The sequence below is a fragment of the Martes martes genome (genome assembly GCF_963455335.1).
Source record: "Martes martes genome assembly, chromosome: 3".
NCBI classification, from domain to species: Eukaryota; Metazoa; Chordata; class Mammalia; order Carnivora; family Mustelidae; genus Martes; species Martes martes.
Window position 1 is genome coordinate 75,691,001 of NC_137890.1, and position 15,493 is coordinate 75,706,493.

A 15,493-nucleotide genomic window follows, 5' to 3' on the forward strand; every position below is an offset into this window, starting at 1 on the left:
CAGGAACGTTTGATTCCCCTGACTTGTTAAATCTTTTCCCTAGAGCCAACTTCTTGGGAAACACGTTAAAAACAAACGAACAGAAAGGGTGAAACGGTATCACTGACTGGAAGACGTCACTCTGACACACGGTCATTAACCTTGCAAAGACCTAACACCAGGCAGCTTCACAAACACGCGGCAAGTCTGCGGAATTACAGTGATCAGGAAGAGGAGACCGAAACTGCACGAAGTACTCTCGTGGCCAGGAAAAAGGAAGCAAGAGGCTGTTTTCAGGACAATGCGATAGTTACAGCGTATTTCCTCGGGTGCAGCACAATTTGCTATGTTTAGTGGCACTTAAGTATTACACAGTAAATACTGAAAAACCCAGAATTTTTGGATGTGCAAAAGCAATATCACATTATTAATACAAAAGTTGCTACGCTACAGGATTATAATACCACTATTTGGGTGTTGGGACCACTTAAAATTTTCAATACATTTCCGACACGTGGTTCCTGGTGGCCCCGCTGCGCATGTGCGCCGCCTCAGTCGGACCAGTCGTTCTCGTCGAACTCAGAGTCGTCGTCGGAATCGCTGTACTCCACGGCGATGCGTCTGGACAGAATGGTGGCCACGTCGTTCCCGACTGGCTCACGCTTGGCCTCCTGCTCGCGCTGTTCTTGAACCTTTTTCAACTGAATCCCTGGGGACGCAACCCGGAGAGGAGAATTAAATCCCTCTGCTTGCTCCAAATTAAGGAAAACAAACTATTAAGTCTATTTACTCTTACCACCCCCTACCCGCCCCCGTGCTGACACCAAAGGTAAAAAGTTTTGGAAACCTTAAGTGAGAAAAGCTTGGGAAATCGAAGTGTCGTGACAAAAAAAAAAAAAAAAACAAAACAAAAAAAAACACTCAAAGTCGTTGACAGTTTGTAGAAATATGCTGAATTCCAGTGCACTTGAACATCATGAAAGAAAATTCTGGCCTGCACCTTCCACTAGGGTAGCCACTACATGTGGCTGATTAAGGATAAATTTATTGTGCCTAGTGGCTACCATATTGGAACGTACAAACATGGAGCACTTCTATCATGAACATTTCCTGGACATTGCTGTAATCCAAAGGCTTGGAAAGGAGCATTTTCAGCTAATAGCTTTTGGCTAGTGTGGGGAAGTAAGGGAGATCTGTGTTTCACCAATTACTTCTAAAAACGAATATAAAATACAATCATCTACTTTCTTATTAAGTAACAGTTGGTGACAAAGATAATTTGAAGTTAATTCTTTAATTTTTTAATTTTGAAACAATTTCAGATTTTATAGAGTCCCTCCCTGTAGGGTGGTGCAGTTGGTTAAGCATCCGATTCGATTTTGGCTCAAGTCATGATCTCACAGTTGCAGGACAGAGCCCAGAGCTGGGCTTCATGCTGGGCATGGAGCCTGCTTAAGATTCTCTCTCTCTCTCTGCCCTTCTCCCCACCAAAAGAAAGACAAATTTAAAAAAATAAAAATTCCCATAAAAACTATACCCAGGTTCCCCAACTGATAACATCTGACCACTTTTTTTTTTTTTTTTTTTTTAGCAACCTTTATCATTCTTGCTCATACACACACACTTTTTTTCTGGACCACCTGAGAATAAGTAGCATGTAACGTTCCTTTGTCCTGAAAATACTTAATGTGTAATTCCTAAAAAACAATGATCAAAATCAGACTATGAGCATAAATATAATACGACCATCTCTTTTATAAATATTATATAAATTTTGCCAGTAGACTTAAAAGCGGCAGAAAGTTTTCCACCAGGCCTGGGATCCAACATGGGAATACGGATTACACTGTCTGTCATCTTTCATTAATGTCCCTTAATCTGGGCAGTTCTTCAGTCTTTGTGGTCTCTGATCTTGACATTTTTGAAGAACACAGGCGGCTCCTTTGTAGACTGTCCCTTGATGTGGGCTTCTTAGAGGCGTCCTCATGATTAGATCCTGGTTATGTGATCACTCTTATTGGATGGGGCTAACAGGTATCCAAAAACAAAAACACTGTCCTACTATGACCCTAAATTTGTTATCAGTGAGGTTACATAGCTCTGGGACTTCTTTTATTGACAAAATCAAAGTGTGTCAATGACGTTGGAGACATATGAGAAGGCTGGGCTCGCGTGCCACAGTCGGGTCTGATTTGGGGGCACTCAAGCCAAAAGCAGAGACAGTAACGTCCCAGCTGTCCTGTGAAGGACGTCAGTGCCGCCTTTCTCAATCCCTTCCAGACGGAAACAACAAGCCTGTGACCAAGAGATGGTGCAGCTTCCCACTGAATGAGGAGCTCCTAGGACATCTGCACATCCTGTCAGTGACCCTCACCCGGCCTGGGCTGTGCCCCAAGGCTGAGAATAAACGGGTGGAACAGATGGTTAACCTGTGGTGCTGAGGGGATGCCAGAACGGGTGAGCGTCTGGGCTCCTCCATCCTGATTTGATCAGAGAGGCTCTATTTCTGTATGTCTCATGCTCTGGGGTTCAGTGTAGGGCTTTTCAGCCAACAAAAGAATCTTGTTGCTAAATACACGCTGAAAAACTTACTGGCTTCGCGCATCAAGCTAAAAATATGGGAAGTCTAGGACATAGCTTAGGTTTTTAAAAATAACTCAATCATTGCTACGAGCTCACTTTCTTTCACTTAGACATTTACCCCTGCAGTAGAATGCAGAGAAAAGACCCAGTTAACCAGTGATCATCTTTATTATCTATTTCTAGTCAAGTACAGCTTTCCCGAATTCTCTCAATACTTTATTATTGTGTATTTATCTTGCACTGGCAAGAATAGGTCTCCTGTTAAGAAAACAAACTCAAACAAGTGTCCTTTAACCCTATTCTAAAAAACAGTTCAGTGGAGAGAACGGTCATTTGAGAAGACTAGGCTGTAGCTAGTTAGAGCCATAAAGAAGTCTCTTTCTAAAAGGAACGCTGTGTTTGAGGCGCTCACTTACCCATTCGAATGGCAGCGAGAAGATCGCTTCGAGCGTCACTTATGGGTGGCTGTGCTGTCTCTGGGCGCTTCGCCTCGGCTGCAGGGGGGCCATGCATCGGGGAGGATGAGCGAGAAGAGCCTGCGCCAGGAGGGCCTGGTGGAGGAGGCGGTGGGCCTGGAGGCGGTGGGGCTGTGACCACGAGCCCAGCGGTGGGAGGGTGAGGAGGAGTGGCGTAGGAGGAGCCGGCAGAGGCAGGGAAGGGGGGCTGCATGGGGATCTGGAGGGGGCTGACGAAAGCAGTTTGTGCAGAAGGAATCATGGGGGGTGGTGGTGGAGGAGGAGGTCCTGAGGGGTTGTAATACTCAATTATCTGTGCTGGCAGCATCCTGACAAAGAGATGAAACACACGGAGTCATTACAACAGTGACAGAGTCACAGCCTCAGAGAGTCGAACATGTCCAATTCAGAGGCCTCCCGCAAACCCAATATATACTGTCCTCTGCACTTTAAACGCTGCAGGATGCAAACATCCGCACTTTGGGCCAGTCATTTTTACACGTCTACATTATTCACTATGATGAAATTCATCTACACAAATAAACCAGAAAGAAAACCACTCAAAAAGCAACTTTGGGGGCACCTGGGTAGCTCAGCTGGTTAAGAATCCCACTCTTGATTTTGGCTTGGGTCCCAGTCTCAGGGTCCTGAGAATGAGCCCCTATGTGGGGCTTCATGCTCATCGTGGAATCTGCTTAAGATTCTCTCTCTCCTCCCCCTGCCCATCCCCCATCCTCCGCTTGCATTGTCTTTTTCTCTCTCTCTCAAATACATAAATAAATCTTTTCAAAAAGTAACTTTCTGTGGAAGGCTAAAATAAAAGTCAACTGCAAAGGTTATGAACAGAAATTCAAATTTATCTTTCATAGTGGAAATCAAAGGTGGGTGGCTCACAAACTTGTCTTATAAGGGTCCTGTGGTCAGTCAGATTTGGAAAATTCTGTGTTTTATAACTCTTCCCCATGGAAATTCCTCAAGCCCACAGGGCCCATTAGAATATCAAAAATCTTTGAAAAGTCCTACACTTAAGAAGTCCACTGAATCCTACTGGACCACAGACCCTCTCTTTGCCGGACCCTTAATTAGGGCTTCACTCTCTGGGCACTCCCACACTCTGGGGACCCTTCAGGCGAAACAATGGAAGAGAACCTCTGAAAGCAGAGGGACATACATTTAGAAGGTGACACACACTGCTCTGGACTGAAGAACACACACGTTAATGGAAAGACACATTCAACTTTCCTAGGCACTATCTTGGAGGGGTGAACTCTTTAAAGATTACAGTTAATTCAGAAAAGAGAGGACAAAAGGCAGCCTATCAAAATAAAGGTGAGTGCTTACGTTAATAAAGACGTGACCACAGGGTTCTTTCTTTAGGAGCTGTTTGGATTTTAATCAAGTGACAGAAAACAAAAGGGCCTGAGGGTAGGAGGAGGTCTGCACACCAAGAGATCAAGAGAGGGTATGTCACCTATGGCCAAGTGCAAGCAGGGGCTCCTGGAGGGCAGCCCTGGAGAGTTTTCTCACTTGTGACAGGAACTGTCTGTGCTTCACCCAGAACATATACAGAGACCTGAGGGCTTGGGACAGGTTCACAAAAGCAGCACTTCATCCTTTCTCAATGCCTTGGCTTAGCAATGCCTTTGCACACACCTCAAAGTACGTATGAGGGAGTGTGCATATACATGAATACAGACACAAACCTGAGACCCGTCTGTAAGAAAAAGGGGACCACAGTGACACTGAATATTTTAACACAGAATTGGTCATGACTGGTACTATCTACATCCAGAGATCCTTGGCCACATCTGTCCCCTAAGGGATGATTATTCAGCTGAAAGTTTAGACCACACATAGCAAACTCCAACGCGAAAGCAAATAGAGGTAGAGGACAGGAGTCTTGAGTTACCCGTAGTCCGCCGGTGCCATGGGTGCAGAGGCCTGGGACCCCTCTGCGGCCTGTGGTGGGGGTGGCGGTGGTGGCTGCTGGGGCCTGTTTAGGGCCATGTGCCGCGCCGAGGCAGAGGGGGGTCGGTACTCATGCTCAGGGGCCTGGCTTGCTGGCCCGTGTGGTGGCGCATCCCCAGCTGCATAAGAAGGGGTCACGGGCTGCGGGTGCAGAGAGTGGTTGGGAGTCGCTGGGTAAGAGTAATCCGTGACATCTGATGCATGCGACCTGATGTTCAGGAAAGGGGTGGGGGGGAGAAAGTCCAATTCAGTTAAAAAGATTCCCCGCAGCAGCCATAAGCATATTATTTGAATAATAACTTTGCCAATGTACAGAAATCACACACTGATTTCCTTCACTCTGGACTCGGTCCAGACCCGTGACAGCTTCCGAGCAACGACAAAACGACTACTTTTGCAGCAAGCCCCAGTGTTACATGGCTTCAGGGTCCCCGCTCTGAAGTGGATAAGTCAGACAGATCGGCAAGCAGGAGACAACAGAGCCCCATTTTCGCAATATTTCAGCGTGCTTTTTCTCTACGAGAGAAGGCTACAAGGCAAATTCCATTTAATTAAAACACAGGGCCTAAGACAGAGGATTTCAGTGGCAATGGAACTGACAGCATATAATTAGATATTATAAAATGGCAGGTGAGCTGGATAAATATGAACAGTAAGAAGAGCAGAAGAAATCAAGAATGCAATTCAGTGGGTTGTAGTTTTTCTTAAACAGAAGGACTGTATTTAGCCAAAAGAGAGAGCGCGTGGTGCCGTGTGGAAAGGGCTTCTTTTTTTTGCACGGCAGGGCGTTAAACTCTGGAAGGAATGGAGATGTGGTATTAGATGAGCAGAGCCTGGGAAGATGCGGGGGCCACGATGCCAGCGGGGCGAGGGGGCCTAGAGGGAGCGTGGCCTGTGAGGGTGGCGGCCACCTAGGTATTAGTAAGGACAGTGGCGTGTCCCTGGCCTGGGCTACAGGCCAGCTCCGAGGATGCGCGAACTGTCAGGGCAGCCAAAGCAGAGCGGGCAAGCTGAGGCTGGGGTCCCGGAGAGCAAGGTGACGAACCCTCTGGGCACTGCATCCTCGGTGGCGCCCCCTGCCTGTGCCAGCTCCTTGGCGTCACTCATGAACTCAATGCCCATTTTCCTTCTCTCCCACTCCTCTCTTCTTGTCCTTACTCTTCTCACATGTATTTGCTGGCTTCTGTGAGGGGTCAGCTTGTGTCTCTCTCTCTGGAGGAAACAGGCAAACACACATTGGGGAAGGAGGGGGCAGGGTGGGGAAGACACCAACCACGTTTCCATCTTTGAAACTCAGGCAGTAGCTTCCCTAACCGGAGCATCACACAGCAGAGAAAACAGTCCTAAATGACAAGAGCCTGCGGTTTTTTGTGTTTTTTCTTGCTTTTTTTTCTTCCCGGATTGCAGTACAATAATAACTGGTAACTCACTTTTTCCCTCCTTAATTGCAGTATAAATTGTAGATTACGGTGTGGCTAGGGGTATGTCTTCTGAACTATGCAAACTCTGCAAGGGAGTTGGAAATATTTAAAATTAAAAATTTTTAATGGGAGAAGAACCTGACCTAGCTTTAGGTTTAACGCATTTTAAAAACACAAATACCTAAAACTCTCGAGTCACTGGTGACGTGCGCTTGACTCTGTTTGCCTATGTCACAAATTGTGTATGACTTTCTCAAGGAGACAAAGTTATCTAGCAAAATACAGAGTGCTTCCAATGAGAGGAGGAGCCAGAGACTGTAAACACTGTGGCAGGACTCAGAGTCCTACCCCACCCAGTAAAGTGGCTTTGTGACAGAGCCCCAGTGGAGCCTGAGAAAGGGGAGGACCAGTGGAGGAGGGAGTAAGGAGCAGGCAGTGAGCATCCGAGGACCAGAACTCCAGCACGAGAGCTCTAGAGGGAAGGGCTCTGGGGAAGGGTGGGCTTGAGAGAGCTGCTCGGTGAGGGGGGCACCAGAGGGATGGAGGAGAGGTGGGGAGTCGGGGGCCTGCTGGGGGACAGACAGCCCCATGGAAGGTAGCAGTCACCCACAGAAGACGCTGTACCAACGTGGAGATGAGTGGGATGAGGCTGAAGTGTCATGATCAGCACTGATTATCTGTCACAGAAAAGAGAACTGGTTAAGAGTGAAGATCACATGGAAAACGGAGGAAGGGAAGTGTAGGCAGTGGAGACTCAGTGGGAGAATCAAAAGACTCCCCTGGGGTCTTTTGGTGGACAGGTGGTTGGACAGGTTGGTCGTCAGACAGCTGCAGCACAGGGCACAGGACAGGAGGGGACGAGCACAGGACACTTGCGCTGGAGTTCTCACATCGCCTGATAATGGCGAGAGAGAGCAATAGGCAAGCATGTCCATTCTCATTCTAAATTCATGCTTACAATCAAACCATTCCTGATTTACAGAGAAAGCAAAATTTTTAGTTAGTGTATGTGGATTGGGTTAAAACAGATTACTTACATGAACAGATCATATACATGCCATGAAATCTGATATTAGATTTAACTCTGTTGTCCCCCATACATCCACTGAAGACCATGTTTCTAAATAATGCTTAAGACATATATATGAAATAAAAAAAGTCAACAGATAAAAAACATAGAGCATGATTTCAATTTGTAAGAGAAAAACATATATATGTACAGAAAAATGACCAAAGAAAGAAATAAGCTAAAAAGCAAAACGGTGGTTTCTCTGGGTGATGGGATTATGGATAAGATTTTAATTTTTCTCTGTAACTTCCAAATATTAGAAGTTCCTCTTATTTTACAATAAGAAAAAAAGTAATATACTTCAGTAAAATAAAAAATAAAAGATTCTAAATTAAGGGATAGAATCCAAGTACAATGATGAACTTTAATCTATTATCTGTTACACATAGATAGTTAAGAGGCCACAGGAAATAGGATTTGTGTTCTGAAAAATAAGAGAAATGAAGATCTATCTAAACAACATAAATGCAAAAACAGAATACTAAATGATCTCAGTAATCATTGATTTTATACCCAACATGGAACAAGTGAATCTCAGATGCTAGAATGAACAGCAAACATTCAACTGAGGGATTAAAAAAACTCATTTTTCCACCTGTACCTACTGAAATAAAAATATATATGGAGCATTATAAAATAATGTTTTACATGAGTAAATAATCACAATCAAATTACTTGGGGTGGGGGAGCACCCTGGGGGCTATCTATAATATTCAAGTACCCCTCCTCACCCGAAGACCTGTGAGCAAATCTGAATCATCATTATTATTTTCTATGGACATAAATGAACATAGAGATTCACACTTGAGGTGAATGCTCAGTTACATCTCCAATAATTCCCGAGTACTGAATAGATAACAGCTTGTACAGAAAAACTGCCTAGAACTTGTCTTCTAGTATAGCCAACCAATGACTGACAGTCCTTCCGGGGTGGGCATATTTCTGGGTGTGCTAAGTACCAAATATGAAATATCTTCTGTGTGCAGAGTCTGTGCTAGACACTGAGGTTATAGACAGAAAAGTTAAGAAAAAAGGACACAGATATAACATAAGGTATAGGTTGTTGCTGTTTTTGAAACATTCTTGAATCATATAAGAATTCTCTGTTCAAATTCTGAAATGGTGATGGAAAACTCTGAGGCTTCTGACCAGTGGGAGACCCTGACCTTACATAAGCAGAGTTGGGAAATTAAAGCCGAAGTACTAACTGACTAGTGAGACTTTGTTGTTCCGAGAGTCCTTTTTGCAACAAATGTGACTTAGTGACCACATCATTTGCACCTACAAGGAATATTTTTTTTAAATGCTTACAAATTCTTAAAGTAACTCCAACAGAATTCTTCTCCTGAAATTAGAATACATAAGGTTAGTAAACTGAAGAAATAACTAACTCTTTGGCTTATCACTATTAGAAAAGGTTTCCAGAAAAAATACTGAAGTTCCGTCTTAGGCACATCAATTACCACCTACTAATTATTTTTAGCTATCACGTGGCAAAGGAAATTCAACATTCTAAGCTAAAGAGGGAGAGAAAGGAGTAAATGATTATTAAAATAAAAATGTAAGTCATTGGCAGTTACTAAGCCCAAATACAGCATCAGTGTTAAAAACACTACATCTAGGTTAATGGAACAATAAACGAGTTAGAGAGATGAAAAATCATACAAAGTAACCCAACGTACAATGAAACCACTTTCAAGTATTATTTCAAAGTCAAAAAAATACATATCATTAATTTTTAAGGAAAGTTTTTGCAACATATCATGGGCCATATAAACACCAAAGACACTGGTGCGTTTCCAACATATAATAAAACCAATTTACTACACAGAGGCTTTCTACAACACACACACACACACCTAGTGTCTGGGGACAGGGATCCCTCGGAAGACGCTCCGTGGTACACACTCTGAGACAGCCTGTTGTCGGGTCTAAGCTCTTTGTCATATGCCATCATACTCCACTCCTGGCGCCTGTTTCTGGCCTTCCTAACCTTTTTCACCTCCCGGGTTGTGCCATCTATACGCTTTTGCTCCTGATGTCCAGGAAGAGAAAGCAAGCATGCCGAGACAGAAGGGAAAGGAAAAGAGCAGGTTAAATGCAGTTGTAACGAACGGGAAACAAGCCCGGCGCGCAGACACGAGACATTCCCATTTCAGATCACACGATCATTCTGAAAAATTCGAATACAGTATACATTCTCTTACCTGACATAGACCCAGCAGCAGTAACTGATACTTAACCATTTAACCTAAATAAACAGAAGCTACTCTGCGGCAGCTAACTCCAGGAACCGCTTACCATCATTTCTGGTAAAGAGTTCGCACCTTACTAGGCTTTTAGTTTGTTTTGATGTACTAGATCTTATAGATCTGCATGATAGAGATAAGTGTCTGAGATACAGACAAACCACGTCCTACCACTACACACTTCTGACTGAGTGGTTAGCATGCAATCATCTTTCACAAAATAACTCAAAATACTCTATTGCCAGTTTCTAATAAGATTATTACAGAATATTTAAGCTAATCCTGCAACTAGCTTAACACGGAACAAAACATGCTAAGAACTTACCTTCCCATACCGAGAATCAGTCTGCTCCAGCCCTACCTTGCCAGCAAAAATGTATCCAGTAAAAACTTGGGTCCTACACAGGTGTTTCTTCAAAGGTGAGGACAGTTATTGCTACATGTGTATGTGTTTTTCATAATTCCCAAGTAAGAGGTCATGGTCTTTAAAGACGAGAACTACATGCTTTTAACTCCTAGGCTCCTGTTAAAGAACTCCCGCACACGGCTTTACAGAAGACACACGAGCGCTAAGTGATCAAACCCAGGTGAGCTTACGCACCGGGTCAGGCGCTAAGGATACAAACAGCAGACAAACAAAAAGACAAGGAATTGGCCTCCGTGGAGCTTGCAGTCCAGTGGGAGAGGCCCAGAAAAGGACACGAACAATGTCCAGGTATAAAATATAGTAAAACATAAATGCATCGTATACCAAATGGCACCTCATCTGGAAGTCAGGGAGTGGCCGAGACTAGCTCTGTCATGTGCAGGGCATGCGCGGACGAGCAGGGCGGGTGCATGGGCAGAGGGGATAGAATGTGCAGTGGCTCTGAGCACAGCAGCACATCAGGAGGAATGAAAGAAGGTAAACGGGCAATTAGGGGGAATGACTCCTGAGATCTCAAAGGTAAGCCAGACCTTATAGGCCAGGTCAGAGGAGGTGTTCTTTATCCCAAGGGCAATGGGAAACTACCGAAGGTGAGAAGGGAGGGGCTGACACACTGCGGAAGCAATCTGAGAAGATCCCTCCAGGTTGTGGAGAACAGATTAGAAGGGAGAAGGCAGGTCTGTGAAAGGGTGACTGATGGCTCACGGTGCGTGCCGGGACAAAGCTGGCTGCGAATGTGAACATGGAATTCACAGAACATGTAAAAACAGTTAGTAAAGATATGAAAAGTATATAGTGCAAATGAGATTTTCGTGGGGGAGGGATGAGTCCATCAAAATAAAATAATAATGATATGCAGGTCTGGAAGAAGTCTGTTAAGATCGTAATCTGGTTCAGTCTTTTAATGGTCAGGGGGTAATTTGATGGTATCTTTCAAAATTTAAAGCTCATTATTTGTCTTCTAGAAGTTTACCCGGAAGACTTATCTGCACATGGATCACGCAGTACCATAGTCCTGTTAAGCAACTCTTCACAAGCAACTAAAGCATGTCCTAACACAGTAAGGAGTAAACAGTTAACGTAGCATGCACACCTTTGAGTACTACACAACTATTAAAAAGAACACAGGACATCTTTAATTATGTCAATATATGTATATGTTTGCATGTGCTTGTGTAGACATCGAGTGTGGTACCATTCTATGCATATAAAAGTGCTTTGTGGGGCGCCTGGGTGGCTTGGTGGGTTGAGTCTCTGCCTTTGGCCCGGGTCGTGACCTCAGGGTCCTGGGATCGAGCCCCACATCGGGCTCTCTGCTCAGCGGGGAGCCTGCTTCCCCTTCTCTCTGCCTGCCTCTCTGCCTACTTGTGATCTCTCTCCCTCTGTTAAATAAGTAAAATCTTAAAAAAAAAAAAAGTGCTTTGTGAAGTGTATGCATATATTTATGAATGCTTTTTAAAAGGTCTAAAAATGTACACACTCAGTCACTCCTAATGATTGGTGACACCTGGGAAAGGAAAATCTTATCCTCAAACTTTCTACACTAATGTATTCACTTCAGTGTAATGTGAGTGTTTTACAAGCAGCATGCATTGCCCGTATACTTGTAGAAACCAAAAGGAGGGAGAGTTCAATGGATTTCAACATACCTCCTGATTAAGAACCACTGTAGTCATCAGTAACTGTCACCCTTACTTTTAAAAGACATATGCGGATGTGTTTAGATCAAGTGTTATGATCATCTGCAACTTGCCTTACAGTGGTTTAGCCTCCAAATCCACTCATCATCGTGCACACGAGACACACACACACACACACACAACACACGTACACACAAACCGACTGTGACCAAGTGTTCACAGTCATGTGTTTGTATTCCAACTACACTGGCTTCCATTGAACTCCCTGGAATGTATCCAACCATCTCCTAGCCCGGGATGATCCTAGCTGTCTCTACATCTAATGCTCCTCGATTCCGAAACTCCCCACACCTCCTCTGCCCCCACTCCTCCAGCATCCCGGCTCACGAGCATGTGCGCACACAGACACGTGCATGAGCACACGCACACATATGCACTGATGCGGACTCTGCTTAGCGGACTTCTAACTCCCCACTGCTGGAGCTCAGTGAATGACACCACCTCATTTAAAATGTCACCCCCCCCCACCTTGTCACTTCACCCACTGCACACTATACTTTCCCTTCACAACATTTACTAGGCATTGGAACTACACATTTACAACTACATATTTACTTGCATCATTTAAAAAATGTTTTTAAACCAGCAAACTCAGGAAACGAAGTTCAGAAACAATGGATTTCTCATCCCCAAATTTTCTAAACTAATTTTTCCTTCAGAGAGAATTTTCAGCTCCAAACTGAAAGTAACCTGTGTTTCGGAAATCCTGGGAAACAGAGGATATCTGGTCTCATTGTCTATTCCTACATAATACAAGATTTCATGCTAGAATTTTCAAAATTCTTTCCCTCTTTATGACTTCCAGCGGGCTGCATGATTACTTAATGTTTGTTTCCCCCACTACATTGTAATCTCCGTGAGGGTGATAATCCTTCCTCACCACTGTTTATCCAGCATTTAGAAGGCATTCAAGAAACATTATTATATAAGTGAATAAGAAATTCTTATCAGAAATTTTATGCGTTGGAGGAATGTGTAATGAGACAAAACAGTCAAGGAAATGGTATAATTTTGAAGACATGATAATCATCCATACGCTAAGACTGTTTTCCCCTGAAGAACACTGCTGAAAAACTTAGATATTTTTGCCAAAAGTATCACTGAGAAGGGAAACCTAGAAGATCACTTAAAAGGACAGGCATGTTTTAAAGTAAAATACCCTTAAATCCCTGTTAGTATAAAAAGGTGTAGGGACCAATGGGCCTTGAGATAATCTGTTTCTTTTCCAATCAAGAGACCAGGATCACTTTTTTCTTCACTTAAATACTTAATACTTTCTTCACTTGGACACTTTTCAACTTCAACACTCAGCAGCCCTTCCAAGATTTCTCCATTCATCTCCCCACCCACAGCACAAGGAGAGAGCATGAATAACCAACCTTTAGAATTCTTTCCTGGACTTTAGTGGGAACACCTTACCCTTGTAGTCTGTAAACTGCTTCCATGTTCACTTTCTTAAATCCCGTTTTCAAATCTCAAATTCTCTTCCATCCCAAACTGTGGCTTCTATGGTTCCAGTACATCTAGAAGCCTCCAAACATTAAGGTCACTAACCCACAACATGCTAAGACTTTGTCTTAAAGAAAGCACTCTAATATCTGTCAAGCAAACCAGGCGCTCATTTTTTAAAAACACAGTTTACATATAAAAGTCTTGACAAATATTTGCCTTTGGAGAATTAACTATCAGTAGGTTAAGTCTAATTTCTGGGCCCTAAAGGGGCAGTTCTTGAGCAAAGCATGATTATTCTTCCAAGAGTGCCCATAATGTATTGATTATGTGGTCATAATGTGGTCATCAACCTTCAGACTTACAAGTTGCCTGCCTATTACACCTCACCAAAAGGAACCTCATTCTTTGGTAAATACTATGCCCTAAATGTACAGATCACACATGCCTTTCAATCCAATATGAACATCTCATCAAGGTGTTAATTACAGCGAGGTGGCAACGCACCAATTGAGAATGCTTTAAAGAGATGAGAGCAGGTCATTATATCTGACATGAAATGTTGACTGCTTTGTGAAATTTAAAGAGCAGGAGAAAAGTTATAAAACATGGTTACAAACAAAAGTTCTAGTCGCTACTTCTATTAAAGCAAAGCAAGTTTAGGGAACAAATCAGAAAGTATTTACTGAAATATAGTATTACTGTGTTAGACTGAATTGTCAGTATCATTATGTAAAAAATGCAACCTCTACTTCTGCACTAAATCCAACATACCAACCATTTGCATAAAGGACTTACTGACCTATTTCTAAACCAGGATCTCATTTCAACGTCGATTTGTGAGTTCCCATACTAGAATTATTTACCTTCTGACGCCTCTTCTCCTTCCTTTTGTCTTCTGTGTCCTGCAGCATTTTTTCTTTCCAAAGGTCAAAGAAATAGGAAGGATCAGTGTAGAACTTCAGCCCATCCTTTTTATCATCTCTGTAAATCAATGTATCACAAGTCAGGGGTGGGGGGAAGAGGCTGTTAGACATTTTCATGTGGGGTGAGTAATTCACTTAATTTAACTCATGAGATGATAACATCTGCATGAGGCATTTTGACTGTCCTACACATTCTCTCTGAACTCCTCATTTGAAGAAAAAAAAAAAGGTGAACATGAAAGAATAGCAACTTTTTCTAGAATAATCATGTAAAAAGTACTCTGGCTAATTTAGACTTAAGTATAAAAGTGCCTCAAAATCACAATATAGCTCATAAACAATGATATCTGACAACTCAATTATTTCAGGAAATGTTTTGTTTATTCTAAGAGGGGCCATCTACAGAGACGAATGGGTTCTTGGTGTGTACAGATACTCACCTCTACTCTGGAGCTTCAATATTATTAGGATAAAAATTAGTAAGTACGCTGTCCCTTTTTCTTTTTATTAGTAGTACGCTGGCCCAACATCTACTCAATTCGGAAAGAAGCAAAAACTAGTTCCCAGTGTACTAAGTGTGATGGGAGTGGAAGTAACTCACAAAGAGAATTCAATCGTGGCATTGTACTTTCAAGTCCTGCCACAACCACTGTGGTCTAAAGACTATTTCAAGGATTTATATAATTATTCATCTATAATAAAACCAATGCAAATCCCAAGTTGTAATATAAATCGATAGTAAAGCTCAAAATAATCATAACATGAACTAAACGCTCTCTAAGACTAATGCTTTAAAAAAGGATCTGGCCTGTAGACTACCTTCAGGAGGAAACAGAGCATTTACATTTCAAATCACGGTTTCAGTAAGTCATTTAAGGCCCAGAGAAAAGCAAAATGAGATGAGGCACAGTGAGATGAGTATAAGAAAGAGTTTATGCCCGAACAGTAAACAAAAACTAACTGAATGAGCCCAGGGGGAAATCCTGCCTGCCCTTCCCTGGTGCTCCTGCTACGCCATGTTCTGGGAGCTTCTCGTCATCACAAACTACGGCCCAGGTTCCTCTGGGGGCTACTCTGGCCCAATCGATGGTCTGAAAATCAATAACCATGGCAACGTGCTTTACACTTTCATCTATGATGACTTGAAATCCTTCTTTTCCTTCCAAATTTCCTAACTGATAGGAGACCTCCATTACAGAGATTTTATTAACAACATTACTGTGAAAAATAGAGTCTCCCAAAGATGCCAGGCCTTCCAAATGGAATG

The 15,493-nt window shown here is 43.1% G+C and overlaps 1 protein-coding gene across 2 annotated transcripts in view; it reads right to left on the minus strand.

Moving 5' to 3' along the window:
• Positions 1–530: 530 nt before the first annotated feature.
• WASF3 (WASP family member 3) overlaps positions 531–15,493 on the minus strand; it is a gene marked incomplete at its 3' end in the record, with an annotated part of 41,000 nt that continues 26,037 nt past the window's right edge. Inside the window, exons 4-8 of one of the 2 annotated variants that reach the window (XM_080799258.1) lie at positions 14,167–14,284; positions 6,031–6,197; positions 4,927–5,193; positions 2,979–3,346; positions 531–688 (exon numbers count right to left, since the gene is read on the minus strand). In XM_080799258.1, the coding sequence (XP_080655384.1) occupies positions 531–688; positions 2,979–3,346; positions 4,927–5,193; positions 6,031–6,197; positions 14,167–14,284 (1,078 nt within the window). Of the gene's footprint in view, positions 689–2,978; positions 3,347–4,926; positions 5,194–6,030; positions 6,198–9,334; positions 9,511–14,166; positions 14,285–15,493 lie in introns of both variants that reach the window. The other variant, XM_080799259.1, reaches the window with a different exon arrangement.